We start from the raw sequence: 18,353 nt of genomic DNA, 5'->3' as shown, positions 1-18,353 counted from the left end.
TTTCTAAGTGACACCAAACATGAACAGTAGTGTACTTTCTTCCTCCTACCCCCATAATGTCAAGCTTGATTAACAACCCCTCCTTCCACATAACATATGCTTTCTCCACATCAAAAAAGACTGCTACTACAGTCTCCTTGTTCACCTGAGACTTCTTGACCTCTGCTTCTAAGTAGAGCACTGGGTCCATAGTTCCCCTTCCTGAACCCACTCTGATGTGGCGATAGTAGCCCCCTGCTCTCCCGGAAGTAAGTTAGCCTCTCTGTAATCATATGTTCCATAATCGTACATACATATGATGTTAAAGCTATTGGCCGATAGCTTGTTGGGTCCTTCCCTAGCTTCCGGATTGGTACCACTACTGCCTCCTTCCAACTACCTGGTAGTTTTCCCTCCTCCCACACTGTGGAGAAGGCACAAAAAAAACTACTCCCCCTCAGGAGACTGAAAATATTTGGCATGGGTCCTCAGATCCTCAAAAGGTTTTACAGCTGCACCATCGAGAGCATCCTGACGGGTTGCATCACTGCCTGGTATGGCAACTGCTTAGCCTCCGACCACAAGGCACTACAGAGGGTAGCGCGTACAGCCCAGTACATCACCGGGGCCAAGCTTCCGGCCAACCAGGACCTATATACCAGGCGGTGTCAGATGAAAGCCCTAAGAATTGTCAGACTCCAGCCAACATAGTCATAGACTCTCTGCTACCGCACGTCAAGCGGTACCGGAGCGCCAAGTCTATGTCCAAGAGGCTCCTCAATAGCTTCTACCCCCAAGCCATAAGACTCATGAACAGCTAATCAAATGGCTACCCAGACTATTGGCATTGCCCCCCCGGAACGCTTCTGCTACTCTGTTATTCTCTATGCATAGTAACTTTAATAACTGTACCTACATGTACATGTTACCTCGACACCGGTGTCCCTGCACATTGACTCTGTACCGGTAACCCCTGTATATAGCCCCGCAATTGTTATTTACCGCTGCTCTTTAATCATTTGTTATTCTTCTCTTTTTGGGGGGTATTTTCTTAACTGCATTGTTGGTTAAGGGCTTGTAAGGTCTACCTACACCTGTTGTATTCAGCGCATGTGACAAATTAAATTTGATTTGATTTTGTTGTACAACACCAAAACCTTACCCAGTGCCTCATCACTAAGATGGGACAACATAACATAGCACACATCTTTCCCAGTTGAAGTTAACCCAGCCTTACCTATTGTCCTTTGCATCTCTGCCATGGTAAATGGTGCATTCAATGCATCCTTTACATCCTCCCTCATATCCAGCACTCCAGGATATTCCTCTCTTGTTCTCTCTCTCTCCACCTCTGCCCATCCTCTGACAAATGTGCCAAGCTAAATGGAAACTCCTCTGGAAAGCATGGAGTTTATTAGGCTACAGATTAAATACATTATGAACTTCACATGGTGGTGAATGTGCAAGATACTCCTTTCCAATAAATATCGAGGGTCTTATTCTGGTGACATGATTGATGCTTGGCTGCCGTTTGACAAATAATATCGCTCTTATCCATAATAATCTCATAATGTAGATAGCCAACCTCCACTGTATGTGCGAGCTGTTAGCTAGAGCGCATGTGCCAAGACCAGAGTGGGCACATTTGCTATTTTAACAGTTGTGACAAAACCATCAGTAGAGTTGAAAATGTATTCGGTACATGGGAATTTAACAGCAAAAGTTATTTTTTCATCTGCAAACAGACTGATGGAAACGTATCGCCGGTGGGAAAATGTGCATATTGTTTCATGCAGATTGTATATTCGTAATGAAAATCTGTCTCAAATTGAATGGAAACCTACCTAATGTCTAGGAGTGCAGTGATGCGTAACATATTTTGGAATGCTGTTCCTTTCATTCAAGGTTTACAAATGCTATCATCTAATTTCCCCATCAATCTTTCTAGGCCGATCCACTATTTAAACTTACAGGCTGCAAGTAAATTAAGGACTTTCTGGTCTCAGTGAAGCATGTTCGGGAATGTCTTCCTGCCTAGCTGGTAGACTGGCAGAAGTCTTAAAGCGATGTCACCTTGTGTATCTGGAGAGAAAAATGTTTAGTGAGTAACTTGATTGTTTCAGGAAAAACAAATGAATGAGCATCTGACGCACCACTAGCTGGGTATTTTCAAACTAGATTTGCACTTCGAAGAGAAGATCTTGGGCCTGCTTCTCTCGGTTGGCGAAGCAAAGTTTTTTTTTTTTGTCCTTGAAGATCGCTACTACTTATGAATGGACGGAATAGCAGCGGAATAGCCTCAATTATCCTTGCTACTTAGGTGTCTACTGTAGCTAGATAGCTAGCTTCTTTACAATGATGTAAAGACATGCACTACAGGATGCCAAATCTTTCCAGCGGATGAGTTTTAGTTAGGCAAGATTTAATGTTTTATTTTTTTGTTGCTATGGTTATTAATTATACTGCACTGATAGAGCGTAATTCCCAGAAAACAGATTTGATAGTGGCAGCAGCAGAGATATGAGTGTAAGAGATTTTAGAGCAGAAGATCTAAAGGGGGTTTTAAGAAAAGGGGTCTGTCCCATCCTCCCAGTTGTCCTGGAGTAAGATCTGGGAGTACTGGGATAGGGGTGGTGAGTTTTTTTGGATATGGTGGTGTATAAAATGTGTGGGTTGGATGGTGGTGCAATTTATTTTCTCCGTTTCCCCTTATTTTTTGGGGACAATGTGCAATTCACACTCCGACCTGTGAAAGGAAACAATAACCAACACAGCGTCCAGTCTACCGGAAACTCACACGAAGAAGTAAACAGAAAGTGAACAGTGACTAAGAACAATTTCCACTTTGGCATTAATTGTTATTTAGACGTGTATTAACACCCTGGAACTCAAAATATGACTGATTTAACTGGACAGCATCACATACTTACAGCGTGTAGTGTTTAATAAGCGTTGGAGACGGGACTTGATTGATATACGTGATCTCGGTAACGCTAGTGAACAATGGATAACTGTATGGTTTTTCACACTCAAATAGCCTCCGTCATGGAGGTGCTAGCGAATGCAGCTGTAGCTGAGCTCTGTAAACTCGTAGACGACGACTATGCAGTGTTTCGTTTGGAAATAACGCAAAGCCAGAAAGAAAACAGGGTTTTGCGAAGGAAACTACTGGAACTGAAGGTGGCAAGGGAGCGCGCAGAGAGGACAACGCGGGAGCGCGTCCTCGCCAGTCGTGTCAAGATCCCTGACCGAAACAGAGAAATGTCAAGAGGTACAGTTTGCATACCAGTGTGTGGTGAACAACATTAGCGTGCAAAACAATAGTGGTATCGGCGGATCGCATTCAAATAAAAGTAACCCATTGAAACTGATTCAAACGGATAAAAATTGTTGAATCATGCCACAATAGATAATGCTATACCAGGTTGTAATGTTATGATCATTTGACAAAGTACAAATCTGTTGAAATCGCACTGTGGATGTATAGACTACAGAATTAAATTGGGGCGTTATTATATTGCAGTGTACATACAGCCTTACTTCTGGATTCTGGGTCCATGAAATGGGATACCAGCCTACTCAGTGATACCCACAGATTACAATTGTGAAGAGTTTGCAGAAATATTGGAGTTGTAGATCTTATTGTTGAACTGTGGAAAATCACTTCACTATTCAGCCTCTCCCAGAAGGTGGTGCACAATTGGCCCAGCATCGTCCGGCTTAGGGTTTGGCTGTCATTGTAAATAAGAATTTGTTCTTAACTGACTTGTTTAGTTAAATAAAGGTTAAATAAATATTGTGCATAATTAACATTAATATTGCAATGTACAATCAAATGTTCAATCATTTATTTATAAAGCCCTTACATCAGCTGATGTCAGTGCTGTACAGAAACCCTGCCTAAAACCCCAAACAGCAAGCAATGCAGGTGTAGAAGCACGGTGGTTAGGAAAAACTCCCTAGAAAGGCCGGAACCCCGGAAGAACCATAGAGAGGAATCAGGCTATGTACACCCTTACCTCTGGATCTTGAGTCCATAAAATGGGGTATTAGCCTACTCAGTGACACACACAGAACACAACTGTAAATAGTTTAAACAAATATTAGCATTATAGCTCATATTGTGGAACTTTAACTGTGGGAAATCACCTCATTATACAGCCTATTCCTTCCCAAGATCATAGGCATAATGGTGTACATTGCAAAATGAATGTTCAATACAATAGGCTGAATAGTGAGGTGATTTTCCACAGTTAAAGTAACACAATAAGAGCTACGCCGCTAATATGTGTAAACTCTTCAGAATTGTAATCTGTGGGTGTCACTGAATAGGCTGATAGTCCATTTCACGGACCCACGATCCATAGGTAAGGCTGTACAGTGCATATAAGTATGCCTCCAATGCAATTCTGAAGTCTACATCCCTGTGCGTTTAACAGTTGTTTTTTTACTTTAAACAACATTTTTGTCTTTTGTTGAATTTGTATAACAACATTCCAACCTTGTTTAGAATTATCTTGTCCAATTGTGGCATGATTCCACAATTATTATCCGTTTGCATCAATGGGGGACTTTTTGTTTGAAGGCAAACCATTCAGCTATTGTTGTTCATGACACACACATATTTTACAGAAGGCTGAGCACCCTGTCATATATAGCGGCACTGCCTCTCCCCTCTTCCCTTCTGCATGTGTTCAGATGTGTTACCTAGAATTGGGTCTTGCTGGTCACTTTTTGGATAGTATGCAATAATGGCCCTGATTACTTATCTATCTTGCACAAAGACACTATCATATTCTAACCAGATTGTTCATGTTCTGCATTTCCTATTATTTACGCAATGAAAACAATGTGATGCATGGAACATAATACATTGATCAATAAATAGTATATCAGGAAGTTATGAAAGTGTTACCTTACATCCCTGCCAATTCTAGACAGTATCAATAGTGTACAAAATACCGGTGACAGTACCTAACCACCTCTTTTCCCCCAGTCACTGTCTCAGGTGAAGGACGTCTCACTGGAGGGCACAGGAGCTTTGTGAAGCCAGCGAGACACAATACATGGAGAGATGACCAACCAATCACTGTTGAGGGGAGTGGAACCTCAACCCAGCACGTTATCGTAATAGAGGTTAGTGTAATAGTGTTGCATTAAAAATGACAATCACTTTGTAAATCAAATGTGGCCATTTACTACCGGAAGGCTCTCCTCAGCTATTCACTTGCTTACATGTACATCCTTATTTATCTGCCATAGGGGAGCTTGTGAGACTTCCCTACGACATTGTTATCCAATTCAACTCATGTACCGGTAATAACCTCTCTTCTTGTGTCAGTCTGCAGATGCAGAGGCTGCAGGTCCTGGGGTCAAGCAGGAGAGGTCTGAAGGAGAGAAGGACCCACAGCACAGCAGAGCCATCCAGACTGGAGCGCCCCCTGTAAGCATAGAGGACCCCACCAGTGCCCCAACGCCTCCCAGGAACCGACCCAGCGTCAGGGAGGTCAGCGGAACGCAGAACGCCGTCCTCAAGTCAGAGACCGACACCAAGACTTTAAATTTAACACACAGGCTCTTACACACAGGTTCTGACCACAGATTGGACCCAGGGAGACTGGGCTGTCCTCCTGCTCCTGGTTCAGAGTACTTACCGGTATTTCACCAGAGCCAGAGGATGGTTCATTGCCGTGGAGATGACTCGATAGACACTAGTGGTGATGATCCGTCTTGTTCTTACACTACAGAGATGGACCCTGGCAACAAGACCTTGGGTTTAGAGACACAGACTGATCTGTCTAGAGGGGACTGGAACCGGTATAGTAGTAGTGTATACTCTGAAGGGTACCTAGCTAAGAAAGGGGAGGTTATAGTGATAGATGAGGTGAAAGTGGAGGGTGTCGTTCCTCCCACATGGATTGCAGATAGTCACCTAGGAAACAGACACTCACAAGGCAGAGATTTCTTATATTACAGGGAAAGCTTAGAGACACATCCAAATGTTGAGACCCACTCCCCTACACACACATTCAAGGAATGCGACTCAGTGTCCACGTCAATGAGTCCTTCCGATTCACAGGTATTGAACTCAAAGGACCAAAGGGCCAAGGCTCGGGGAGCAACATCAGGCAATAGTAAAGAGAAACGGTTCCTCTGCATGTTCTGTAAGAAAGGCTTCAGCTGCTCCCAGAATGTGGAGATCCACCAGAGGATCCACACAGGAGAGAAACCCTACAGCTGCCCCCAGTGTCACATGTGCTTCGCTCAGTCTGGCAGCCTGAAGAGGCACCAAAGGGTCCACACAGGGGAGAAACCCTACAGCTGCCCACAGTGCGAGAAGAGGTTCTCCCGCCAACACCTGCTGAAGACGCACCTGAAGATCCACACAGGAGAGAGGCCATAGCGCCTGTACGCACTGCAGGAAGAGATTCTCAGAGAGGAGCTACCTCAGGATACACCAGCAGAAAAAACATTCCACTCTATAACATAGAAAGTTTGTTTAGATCAAACCCTGCAATGAAGGTCGACTCAGCGAGATGACTTAGATGCACAAAGTAAACAGCAGTAGTGGGTCAATTTCTACAACAACTAAGAGCGTTGAAGCACAAGGCTACATTTCTGATGTTTTGGGCCTGCGGCTACCACGTTGTAGCAGTGTGAAGCGAACTCCTCTACATGCGCAGATACTGTGTGACTGTGTGAAAGCAAAGTCTAGCATCACGCTCATCACAATATCTGGGGTTCTGCTCGTGGCAACCTCATAACGCTGAGTCTTCCTTTAAAGACAAAGGTTCATTTTCATTGTTGTCAGAATAACATTTCAGTGTTGCATATTCCTAGGTAGAATATTGCATTTAGGCATTGTGTGATACACATAATTACATTGCCTTCAGAAAGTATTCACACCAGTTGACGTTTTCCTCATTTTGTTGTGTTACTGGCCAACACACAATATCCCATGATGTCAAAGTGGAATTATGTTTTTAGACATTTTTACAAATTAATAAAAAATGAAAAGCTGAAATGTCTTGAGTCAGTAAGTATTCAACCCCTTTGTTATGGCAAGCCTAAATAAGTTCAGGAGTAAAAACGTCACTTAAGTTGCATAGTTAACATGATTTTTTAATGACTACCTCATCTCTGTACCCCATACCTACAGATACATGTAAGGTCCCTCAGTCGAGCAGTGAATTTCTAACACAGATTCAAGACCAGGTAGATTTCCAATGCCTCTGAATGAAGGGCACCTATTGGTAGATGGGTAAAATAAAAAAGCAGGCATTGAATATCCCTTTGAGAATGGTGTAGTTATTAATTACACTTTGGATGGTATATCAATACACCCAGTTACTACAAAGATACAGAAGCCCTTCCTAACTCTGTTGCCGGAAAGGAAGGAAACCACTCAGGGATTTCACCATGAGGCCAATGGTGACTTTAAAACAGTTACAGAGTTTAATGGCTGTGATAGGAGAAAACTCAGGATGAATCAAGAACTTTGTAGTTACTCTACAACACTAACCTAATTGACAGAGTGAAAAGAAGTAAGCCAGTACAGAAGAAAAATATTTTTTTGAATATAAAACATATTTTTAAAAAGGCACTAAAGTAAAACTGCAAAAAATGTAGCAAAGAAATTAACTTTATTTCCTAAATACAAAGTGTTGTTTGGGGCAAAACCAACACATCAGTGAGTATGACTCTTCATATTTTCAAGCATGGTGGTAGCTGCATCAAGTTATGGGTGTGCTTGTCATCGGCAAGGACTAGGGAGGTTTTTTTTCAATCATAAAAATAAACGAAAAAGCTAAGCACAGGCAAAATCCAAGAGGAAAACCTGGGTCAGTCTGCTTTCCAATAGACACTGGGAGATTAATTCACCTTTCAGCAGGACAGTTACCTAAAACACAAGGCCAAATATACACTGGCGTTGCATACCAAGACAACATTGAATGTTCCTGAGTGGCTTAGTATCAGTTTGACTTAAAAAAATAATAAAGTAAGAATAATGTGAAAATATTGTACAATCCAGGTGTACAAAGCTCTTAATAAGGACTTACCCACAAAGACTCACAGCTGTAAATCGCTGTCAAAGGTGATTCTAGCATGTTTTGACTCGGGTTGAATACTTATAATCAAGATGTTTTTTTTTACAAATGTATAATTTTTCTCCCACTTTCACAGAGTATTTTGTGTAGATCGTTGACCAAAAAAATACAATTAAATACATTTTAATCCCACTTTGTAACACAACAAAATGTGGAAAAAGGGGTGTGAAGGCTGCACTTAATTTTTTATATTGTGCTTGCACTGTGTAGACTGATGTTCAAATGCCGTTGAAATACCCCAAAAATTCCTGAGACACTTTTAATGAGAAAATTAATGCAGATTTGTTGTTGAGACGTGTGGTTTTCATATGGTGTATTTAAAACTTGTTTCTGTTTAATAAACACAAAATTGGACTTTATATTCTAAGACTTTCATTGAGACTCTCTTTAGTATAAATCTGATCTCACCCCATTCTGCATACACCCAACATCGCTTTATTACCAATATACACTTACTAAATATACCTACACACCTACTGTACACGTCAAAATAGTTTAGTCAGGTTTGTCTGATGACTTTACTTATCATAGCTGACTTGATTTTACCTATGTATTTATGTCCACTGTGATGGGTTGAAATGAAATTCTGTAACTACAGTATAGGACTCAAACATAGTGGGGATGGGTAAACACTCCATGTTGAAAGTGTGTTTATTATCTGTGTGTACATACCTGAGGGAGTGTATGTCTGTGTAATCTGTATCACCTCTCATCCAGGAGGAGGAGGGTCCAGAGGAGCTGCTGGTGAAGGAGGAGTGGTATGAGGAGGGTCTGGGGGACCCTGAGGGGACCATGGTCATGGAGGACAACCAGACTACACCTCCTGAACCCACAGAGGAACCAACTGAGCAACACAGGACCACACACAGTCTCACTGAGGTGAGCCCACTGTGAACTACTGTCTATATGGTATTAGGTCAGAGCTCGTATCCACAAAGCCTCAGAGTAGGAGTGCTGATCTCGGATAAGTTTAGCCTTTTAGATCAAAATGAATAAGATTATATGTAAATATCTTAGATCAGCAATCCTACTCTGAGATTGTTTTGTGGATACGGGCCCAGCTATTGATTAATTTTGTCTTAATTTTGGGACCATGCCTTTGAATTATCAAACCATTTTTATTTAACTAGGCAAGTTATTTAAGAACAAATTCTTATTTTACGGCACCCTACCCCGGCCAAACCCTACCCTAACCCAGATGACGCTGGGCCAATTGTGCGCCGCACCTATGGGACTCCCGATCACAGCCAGTTGTGATACAGCCTGGGATCGAACCAGGGTCTGTAGTGATGCCTCTAGCACTGAGATGCAATTCCTTAGACCACTGCAACACTCGGGAACCATTATAGAGTGTAAAGTAATCAAATCAACTAACACTTTTGCATAGTATCAAATTAACTGCATAGTTCTCATAGTAATCCCTAATTGCTCAATCAAAAGATATTCCATAGCAGGTTGCTCATATCAGATTTCTTGATCCAATATCCTCTCACTCTGTATCTTTTACAGTCAGTAGACATGGAGGATGGGAAGCCTGATCTGCTGTTAGTCAAAGAGGAGAGAATAGAAGACGGACCAGAGAGCATTGACCTGCTGAGTGGACTAAAGATGGGGGAGCAAGGTAAGAGATCTTCAATGGTAATAGTGATGCATCTGTCTATAGTGTTTTCTCCATTCATAAAATCAAATCCATACAACTTACATAATGTATTAACTTGACCAGGTTAAAAAAAACTTAATATGTAAAGTTTTCTGCCATGTTTGTAAAGTCTATTTTCTCACTTCTTCCTGCAGGTGGTTGGCTGGAGGCTGACAGAGGAGACTGGGTGGCCATCATGGATTCCCAGACTCAGACGAGTGCATCCAAAGGCTCAGGGGACAACATCACTGATCAGGCCAGGACCAGAGATGACATATTGTAGGTCAGTGGATGGGACAGTGTCCTCAATTCTGGGCTGGGGAACAACACTGTTAACCACAACCAAAAACAGACAGTTAAAAATAATAATAATAATAATAATTTGTCTCCACGTCAACAGACTGGCTGAGACCAGGGCGACGCGTAGATTTGGTCTGCGGGGACGGGAAGGTGTCCATATGAGGCGGGAGAGAACAGACACAGACTAGCGATGCTCCATCCTGCTCCTATAGTTGTGATTTAGAGAGACTGCCTTCTATAGGATCTATCAACTGGAACATTGACCCTGCTACAACACAAACACTCCCTGGCCTTCGTCCTCCTCACACTCTCCTAATGTTAAACCAGACATCAGACAATGCCAGTGCCTCAACACTAAATGGCAACACAAACCCATTGACAAATGACAGTCGTAGTGACGTTATTAGTAGATCCGGTGGCAAAGAGAAGCGCTTCCCGTGTTCATTCTGTGGGAAAGCCTTCAGTTTCCCCAAACAGGTGGATATCCACCAGAGGATGCACACAGGGGAAAAAGAATTTGGCTGCCAACTGTGCCGGGCTAGTTTTTCAGACTCGTCCAACCTGAAGAGGCACCTGAGGGCCCACAGGAGAGAAATCGTACAGCTGCCCCCAGTGTGATAAGAGGTTCTCCCATCAGCACCACCTGAAGAGACACCAGAGGGTCCACAGGGGAGAAAGGCCGTTCACCTGTATGCACTGCAGGAAGAGGTTCTCAGAGGAGATACCTCAGGATCCACCAGCAGAAAATGCACACATGTAATGTAGTATTAGTTCTTTTGTAGTTAATTCTGTTGGTTTTGGATGTAGTAGGGAACTGGAGGAGGTGACTTGAGGGAAGAATGCGTATGATGAGGCAGAGTAGATGATATGGTGATGTAGGGCTGGGCGATATGGCCAAAATCTCATATCCTGATAACGATACATATCACGATATACACATTTTCTGTAAATTCAATGAATAAATAGTTTATATAAAATGACCACATGTAAAGGCCTATTTCTTATTACATTTTGAATTATACTCAACAAATAAAAGGTATTTACTCATATTTGATTTTCACCTTTATACATTTTCAAATAAGCCTGAAACAAAATATAAAATGTATAAAATCTAAAAAAGGTAAATAGAAAACACTTAAATATAGGCCTAAAATATATACATTTGTATGTTTTGCATGTTATTTTGGCATTAATACGTGTCACATATCAATTTGCATTTGGTTCCTTGGGTCGAGTGTAAGCACATTATACTTCATTCTTGAATCAACACAGATTTTTTAAAATAGTAAACTTCAATGGCTCCATATTGTTAGGTACTTGAGTGGTGCCAGGACAATAACCTCTCTCTCAACGCCAACCAAACCAAGGAGCTGATTGTGCACTACAGGAGAGGGTCAAAAGGTAGCTGCACCGCCCTAAACCAGATGGCTCTTCAGAGGTTGATGCAGTCAGCCCAATGCACCATCGGGAGTACGCTGCCTGCCCTCCAGGTCATTTATACCACTCTGTGTCGATGGAAGACCAAGAAGATCATTAGGGTCCTCAGCCAACCAAGCCACGGACTTTTCACTCTACTACCGTCTGGCAGACAATACAGGAGCATCAGAGTCCAACAGCCTCCGTGATGGCTTCTAACACCAGACCATCAGACTGTTGAACAGCCATTACTAGCTGTCTGCCTGTCCTGAACCTTAGACACTTTTTTGGCACACATTATCCCACTGACTCACACAAAAACACACACCCATACTTACAAATACAAACATACACACACAGTCAACTCTGCTGTCCAATGTACAGTATATGGAGACACTGGACACTTCCTGTTTTTTATACTGTTTATACACACTATTTACATAGTGTATTCTTGACACAGCTCACTCTAATACATCTGCTGCTGTACATATCATTCTTAGCATATCCTTTGGGTGCATTCATCCTGTGTATATAAGCACAGATTGCTATTTGGATTATTGATGTAGTATTATTTGGATTGTAAATTGGATTCGTACTGTTATTTCTTGGTTTACATTTTGGATGATTTAATGATTTGTTTGACATTATAATGTTAGTAACACAAGCATTTCACTGCACCCACTAAGACACTAGGCAGAGTTGCAAAGAAAAATCCATATCTCAGACTGGCCAATGAAAAGAAAATATTAAGATGGGCAAAAGAACACAGACACTGGACAGAGGAGTTCTGCCTAGAAGGCCAGCATCCTGTTATCGCCTCTTCACTGTTGAAGTTGAGGACTTGTGAGGTGTCTGTTTATCAAACTAGACAATTTAATGGACTTGTCCTCTTTCTAGTTTTGTGCACCGGGGCCTCCCACTCCTCATTCTATTTAGAGCCTGTTTGCGTTGTTCTGGAAAGGGACTAGTACAGTCGTGGCCAAAAGTTTAGAGAATGACACAAGTATGAATTTATACAAAGTTTGCTGCTTCAGTGTCTATAGATATTTCTGTCAGATGTTACTATGGCATACTGAAGTATAATTACAAGCATTTCATAAGTGTCAAAGGCTTTTATTGACACTTACATGAAGTTGATGCAAAGAGTCAATATTTGCAGTGTTGACCCTTCTATTTCAAGACCTCTGCAATTCGCCCTGGCATGGTGTCAATTAACTTCTGGGCCTCATCTGGACTGATGGCAGCCCATTCTTGCATAATCAATGCTTGGAGTTTGTCAGAATTTGTGGGTTTTTGTTTGTCCACCCGCCTCTTGAGAATTGACCACAAGTTCTCAATGGGATTAAGGTCTGGGGAGTTTCCTGGTCATGGACCCAAAATATCGATGTTTTGTTCCCTGAGCCACTTAGTTGTCACTTTTGCCTTATGGCAAGGTGCTCCATCATGCTGGAAAAGGAATTGTTCTTCACCAAACTGTTCCTGGATGGTTGGGAGAAGTTGCTCTCGGAGGATCTGTTGGTACTATTCTTTATTCATGGCTGTGTTCTTAGTCAAAATTGTGAGTGAGCCCACTCCCTTGGCTGAGAAGCAACCCCACACATGAATGGTCTCAGGATGCTTTACTGTTGGCATGACACAGGACTGATGGTAGCGCTCACCTTGTCTTCCCTGGTCAAGCTTTTTTCCGGATGCCCCAAACAATCAGAAAGGGGATTCATCAGAGAAAATGACTTTACCCCAGTCCTCAGCAGGCCAATCCCTGTACCTTTTGCAGGATATCAGTCTGTCCCTGATGTTTTCCCTGGAGAGAAGTGGCTTCTTTGCTGCCCTTCTTGACACCGGGCCATCCTCCAAAAGTATTTGCCTCACTGTGCGTGCAGATGCGCTCACACCTGCCTGCTGCCATTCCTGAGCAAGCTCTGTACTGGTGGTGCCCCGATCACGCAGATAAATCAACTTTAGGAGACGGTCCTGGCGCTTGCTGGACTTTCTTGGGCGCCCTGAAGCCTTCTTCACAACAATTGAACCGCTCTCCTTGAAGTTCTTGATGATCTGATCGATGGTTGATTTAGGTGCAATCTTACTGGCAGCAATATCCTTGCCTGTGAAGACCTTTTTGTGCAAAGCAATGATGACGGCATGTGTTTCCTTGCAGGTAACCATGATTGACAGAGGAAGAACAATGATTCCAAGCACCATCCTCCTTTTGAAGCTTCCAGTCTGTTATTCGAACTCAACATGACAGAGTGATCTCCAGCCTTGTCCTCATCAACACTCACACCTGTGTTAACGAGAGAATCACTGACATGATGTCAGCTGGTCCTTTTGTGGCAGGGCTGAAATGCTGTGGAAATGTTTTTTGGGGATTCAGTTAATTTGCATGGCAAAGAGGGACTTTGCAATTAATTGCAATTCATCTGATCACTCTTCATAACATTCATCTGATCACTCTTCATAACATTCTAGAGTACATTCTAGAGTATATGCAAATTGCCACCATACAAACTGTGAAAATTAATATTTGCGTCATTCTCAAAACTTTTGGCCACGATTGTACACAGTGTTGTACGAGATCTTCCGTTTCTTGGCAATTTATCGCATGGAATAGCCTTAATTTCTCAGAACAAGAATAGACTGACGAGTTTCAGAAGAAAGTGCTTTGTTTCTGGACATTTTGAGCCTGTAATCGAACCCACAAATGCTGATGCTCCAGATAGATACTCAACTAGTCTAAAGAAGGCTTCTTTAATCAGCACAACAGATTTCAGCTGTGCTAACATAATTGCAAAAGGGTTTTGTAATGATCAATTAGCCTTTTAAATGATAAACTTGGATTAGCTAACACAACGTGCCACTGGAACACAGGAGTGATGGTAGCTGATAATGGTCCTCTGTCCACCTATGTAGATATTATTATCCATTAAAAATCTGCCGTTTCCAGCTACAATAGTCATTTACAACATTAACACTGTCTACACTGTATTTCTGATCAATTTGATGTTATTTTAAATGGACAAAACATTTTTTGCTTTTCTTTCAATAACAAGGACATTTCTAAGTGACCCAAAACTTTTGAACAGTAGTGTAGTATATAGGGCAGCAGACTCTAATGTGCTAGTGATGGCTGCAGTCTGATGACCTTGAGATAGAAGCTGTTTTTCAGTCTCTCGGTCCCTCTGCTGTTTCCTGAAGTCCACAATCAGCTCCTTTGTTTTGTTGATCCTGGCACCACACTCCCAGGGCCCTCACCTCCTCCCTGTAGGCTGTCTCGTCATTGTTGGTAATCAGGCCTATTACTGTTGTGTCGTCTGCAAACTTGATGATTGAGTTGGAGGTGTGCTTGGCCACGCAGTCATGGGTGAACAGGGAGCACAGAAGGGGGCTGAGCACGCATCCTTGTGGGGCCCCAGTGTTGAGTGTCAGCGAAGTGGAGGTGTTGTTTCCTACCTTCACCACCAGGATGCGGCCCATCACGAAGTCCAGGACCCAGTTGCACAGGGCGGGGTTCAGACCCAGGGCCTCAAACTTAATGATGAGCTTGGAGGGTACTATTGTGTTGCATTCTGAGTTATAGTCAATGAACAGCATTCTTACATAGGTATTTCCCTTGTCCAGATGGTATAGGGCAGAATGCAGTGCGATGGCGATTGCATCGTCTGTGGATCTATTGGGGCGGTAAGCAAATTGAAGTCGGTCTAGGGTGTCAGGTAAGGTAGAGATGATATGATCCATAGATGGTCTCTCAAAGCACTTCATGATGACAGAAGTAAGTGCCACGGGCAGTAGTAATTTAGTTCAGTTACCTTAGCTTGCTTGGGTACAGGAACAATGGTGGACATCTTGAACCATGTGGGGACAGCAGACTGGGCTAGGGAGAGATTGAATATGTCCGTAAACACACCAGCCAGCTCTGAGGACGCGGCTAGGGATGCCGTCTGGGCCGGCAGCCCTTGGATAGTTAACATGCTTAAATGTCTTACGTCGGCCACGGAGAAGGAGAGCCCACAGTCCTTGGTAGCAGGACATGTCGGTGGCACTGTGTTATCCTCAAAGTGGGTGAAGGTGTTTAGCTTGTCCGGAAGCAAACGTTGGTGGTTTTCCCTTTGTAGTCCGTGATTGTCTGTAGACCCTGCCACATACGTCTCGTGTCTGAGCCATTGAATTGTGACTCCACTCTGTCTCTATACTGACCTTTTGCCTGTTTGCTTTACGGAGGGAATAACTACACTATTTGTATTCGACCATATTCCCTGTCACCTTACCATGGCTAAATGCAATGGTACGCGCTTTCAGTTTTGCTCAAATGCTGCCATCTATCCACGGTTTCTGGTTAGAGTAGGTTTTAATAGTGGGTACAACATATCCCATACACTTCCTGATAGACGAATACGGTGACTGAGTTTATGTTGTTCTCGGAGGCTACCCGGAACATATCCCAGTCCACGTGATCAAAACAATCTTGAAGTGTGGATTCCGATTGGTCAGACCAGCGTTGAATAGTCCTTAGCACGGGTACTTCCTGTTTGAGTTTCTGCCTATAGGAAGGGAGGAGCAAAATTGAGTCATGATCAGATTTGCCGAAGGGACGGTGGGGGGGAGGGCCTTGTAGGCATCGCGGAAGTTGGAGTAGCAGTGGTCGAGTGTTTTAGCAGCATGAGTACAACAGTCATTGTGTTGATAGAACTTCAGTAATGTTTTTCTCAAATGTTCTTTGATAAAATCCCCAGCTAGAATAAATGCAGCCTCGGGATATGTGGTTTCCAGTTTGCATAAAGTCCAGTGAAGTTCTTTGAGGGCCATTGTGGTATCGGCTTGAGGGGGAATATACACAGTTGTGACTATAACAGAAGATAATTATCTTGGGAGGTAATACGGTAGGCATTTGATTGTGAGGTATTGTAGGTCAGGTGAACAAAAGGACTTGAGTTCCTGTATGTTATCACAATCACACCATGAGTTGTTTATCATGAAACATACACCCCTGCCCTTCTTCTTCCCAGAGAGATATTTATTTCTGTCTGCGCAATGAACTGAGAACCCAACTGGCAGTACGGACAGAATATCCATGTTTCCGTGAAACAGAGTATGTTACAGTCCTTGATGTCTCTCTGGAAGGAAATCCTTGCCCTGAGCTCGTCAACTTCTTTATTCAGAGACTGAACATTAGCGAGTAACAGACTAGGAAGTGGCGGGTGGTGTGTGCACTTCCTGAGTTGGACTAGAAGTCCACTCAGAGTCCCTCTTTTCCGTCGGTGGTGTTTTGGATCAGCCACTGGAATCAGCTCAACCGCCCAGGGGGTACGAACAAAGGATCCGATTCGGGAAAATCAATGCTGGTAATGCTCTTGAGTTACCGCCGCTCTGATATCCAAAAGTTCTTCCCGGCTGTATTTAATAACATAAAACATTTCCTGGGCTAATAATGTAAGAAATAAGGCCAAAAAAAACGAAATACTGCAAAGTTTCATAAGAGCTAGAAACACGGCAGCCCTATCCGTCAGCTCCGTTTTCGAGTCACGCCCCTCAGGGATCGACCCTTGTCGTGCTTTGCTCTCCAGAGCAGGGCACCGTTCAAAGGAGTGATCAATGGGGTAGCATTGAGTGTAGAAGTGGATCAAATAAAAAATATATATTCCTGGTGTTTGTGACGCCCTCCGTTTGGTGAGACGCAGTCCTGGTGACAATGGCAAGACTGAGAACCCGGTCTGTCTTGTTGAGATTTGAGACAGTTTCTACCAGGTTAGGTCATATGTGACTCACCACCTTGATTTGGTCTTATGTTGTGAAATTGTGTTTTTTTTTTTACATTGGATAAAAGTAGAGATTCAGCTACAAAATGGTATATCATACAATGCATTTTTGAGGAACAATGGGAAAGTAATTCTGCTTTGAAAGTTGCTAAACTTTTGCGAAAATGGCCTTTGAATGTTTTGGTATCTAGTGAAGAGCTCTTCTTTGTCTACACCCATTCAGCATTGTTCACACTTAAGCTTTAGTCCCACTAATCTCATTTCGCTCTCAGCGCTTTCAGAGCCCACACTTGACACTGGCTGATGATTTGTTTATCTCTGGATAACATGAAAAACAGCCTAACCAGCTCTGCTGGCAACAATTTCATTACGCTTTTTTGCCGGCATTTACTCACACCGGCAATATTCAACAGGTGTTGTACACTTTAGCTTAAGAAATGTAAAGTGTTTCATTCTGGAAATGGTCCTCTACAAGCCAGAATGTTGAATACAGTTATATTTGAATTGACTGCCAATTTTCCGTGGTGTTGGTCCTACAGACAAAATATTCACAGGAAAGTATTGTTTTAGTATGCATGGTTCTGGTGTGTGTACTTCCGTCTTGTGCACCTGCCTTCGGTCATGAGCAAAACATATTAATTGCCACGCACATAGACCCGCATTTTGAAGTTGGTTTAATAATACTTCATTGTGGATAACTGGCAGAGTAAGTTTAAATATAATTGTATTCAACATTCGTTGTCTACATAATTTAGTGATAAGGATAGAGAAAGCACTGAGAAAAAACTGTGTGTCAACTGTTGGGGCGCCGAAGATGTACTCTTAAGTCTAAATCGATTCTCAATTGCGGCGCGGTTCTAGAAACAACGCCCTTTACTTTAATACCACATCAAAATAATTTCACAAATGTAAAATATACACGTACTGTTTTAACTGGCTTTATCACAGTTGCAGCCAACAGTATTTTTGTACTTTTTGTATGTTTCTGGCAGCCTTCTTCCGTTACACACAGGTGTTCAGAGCACGCTATATAGCTAATTAGCACAGGAGGTTCCTCTGTCTTCTATAAACACGTACTGTAACATGGATATATGGACTTGTGGGAAGACTAATCCTAATCCTATAAAGGCCTGTTGTAATTTAACCTTGGTTTTTGCGGGG

At 42.6% G+C, this 18,353-nt stretch overlaps 2 protein-coding genes and 1 long non-coding RNA gene across 12 annotated transcripts in view; 2 read left to right on the top strand and 1 right to left on the bottom strand.

Annotated features, from left to right (window-relative positions):
• LOC109901251 (zinc finger protein 583-like) overlaps window positions 1-18,353 on the bottom strand; it is an 880,650-nt gene that overhangs the window by 702,192 nt on the left and 160,105 nt on the right. The window lies entirely within an intron of this gene.
• LOC116376436 (zinc finger protein 552-like) lies at window positions 1,030-8,446 on the top strand. The gene is made up of 3 exons (XM_031836624.1): window positions 1,030-3,250; window positions 4,976-5,115; window positions 5,321-8,446. Exons 1-3 carry the CDS (start codon window positions 2,983-2,985, stop codon window positions 6,380-6,382), a joined length of 1,470 nt encoding a protein of 489 aa, XP_031692484.1. The 5' UTR covers window positions 1,030-2,982; the 3' UTR covers window positions 6,383-8,446.
• On the top strand, window positions 9,595-11,073 carry LOC109901239 (uncharacterized). The gene is made up of 3 exons (XR_002256698.2): window positions 9,595-9,708; window positions 9,882-10,009; window positions 10,127-11,073. It is a non-coding gene; the product is annotated as an uncharacterized LOC109901239 (long non-coding RNA).

The sequence above is a fragment of the Oncorhynchus kisutch genome, linkage group LG12 (assembly GCF_002021735.2).
Source record: "Oncorhynchus kisutch isolate 150728-3 linkage group LG12, Okis_V2, whole genome shotgun sequence".
Lineage (NCBI taxonomy): Eukaryota > Metazoa > Chordata > Actinopteri > Salmoniformes > Salmonidae > Oncorhynchus > Oncorhynchus kisutch.
This window is presented reverse-complemented; position numbering and strand designations above follow the sequence as displayed.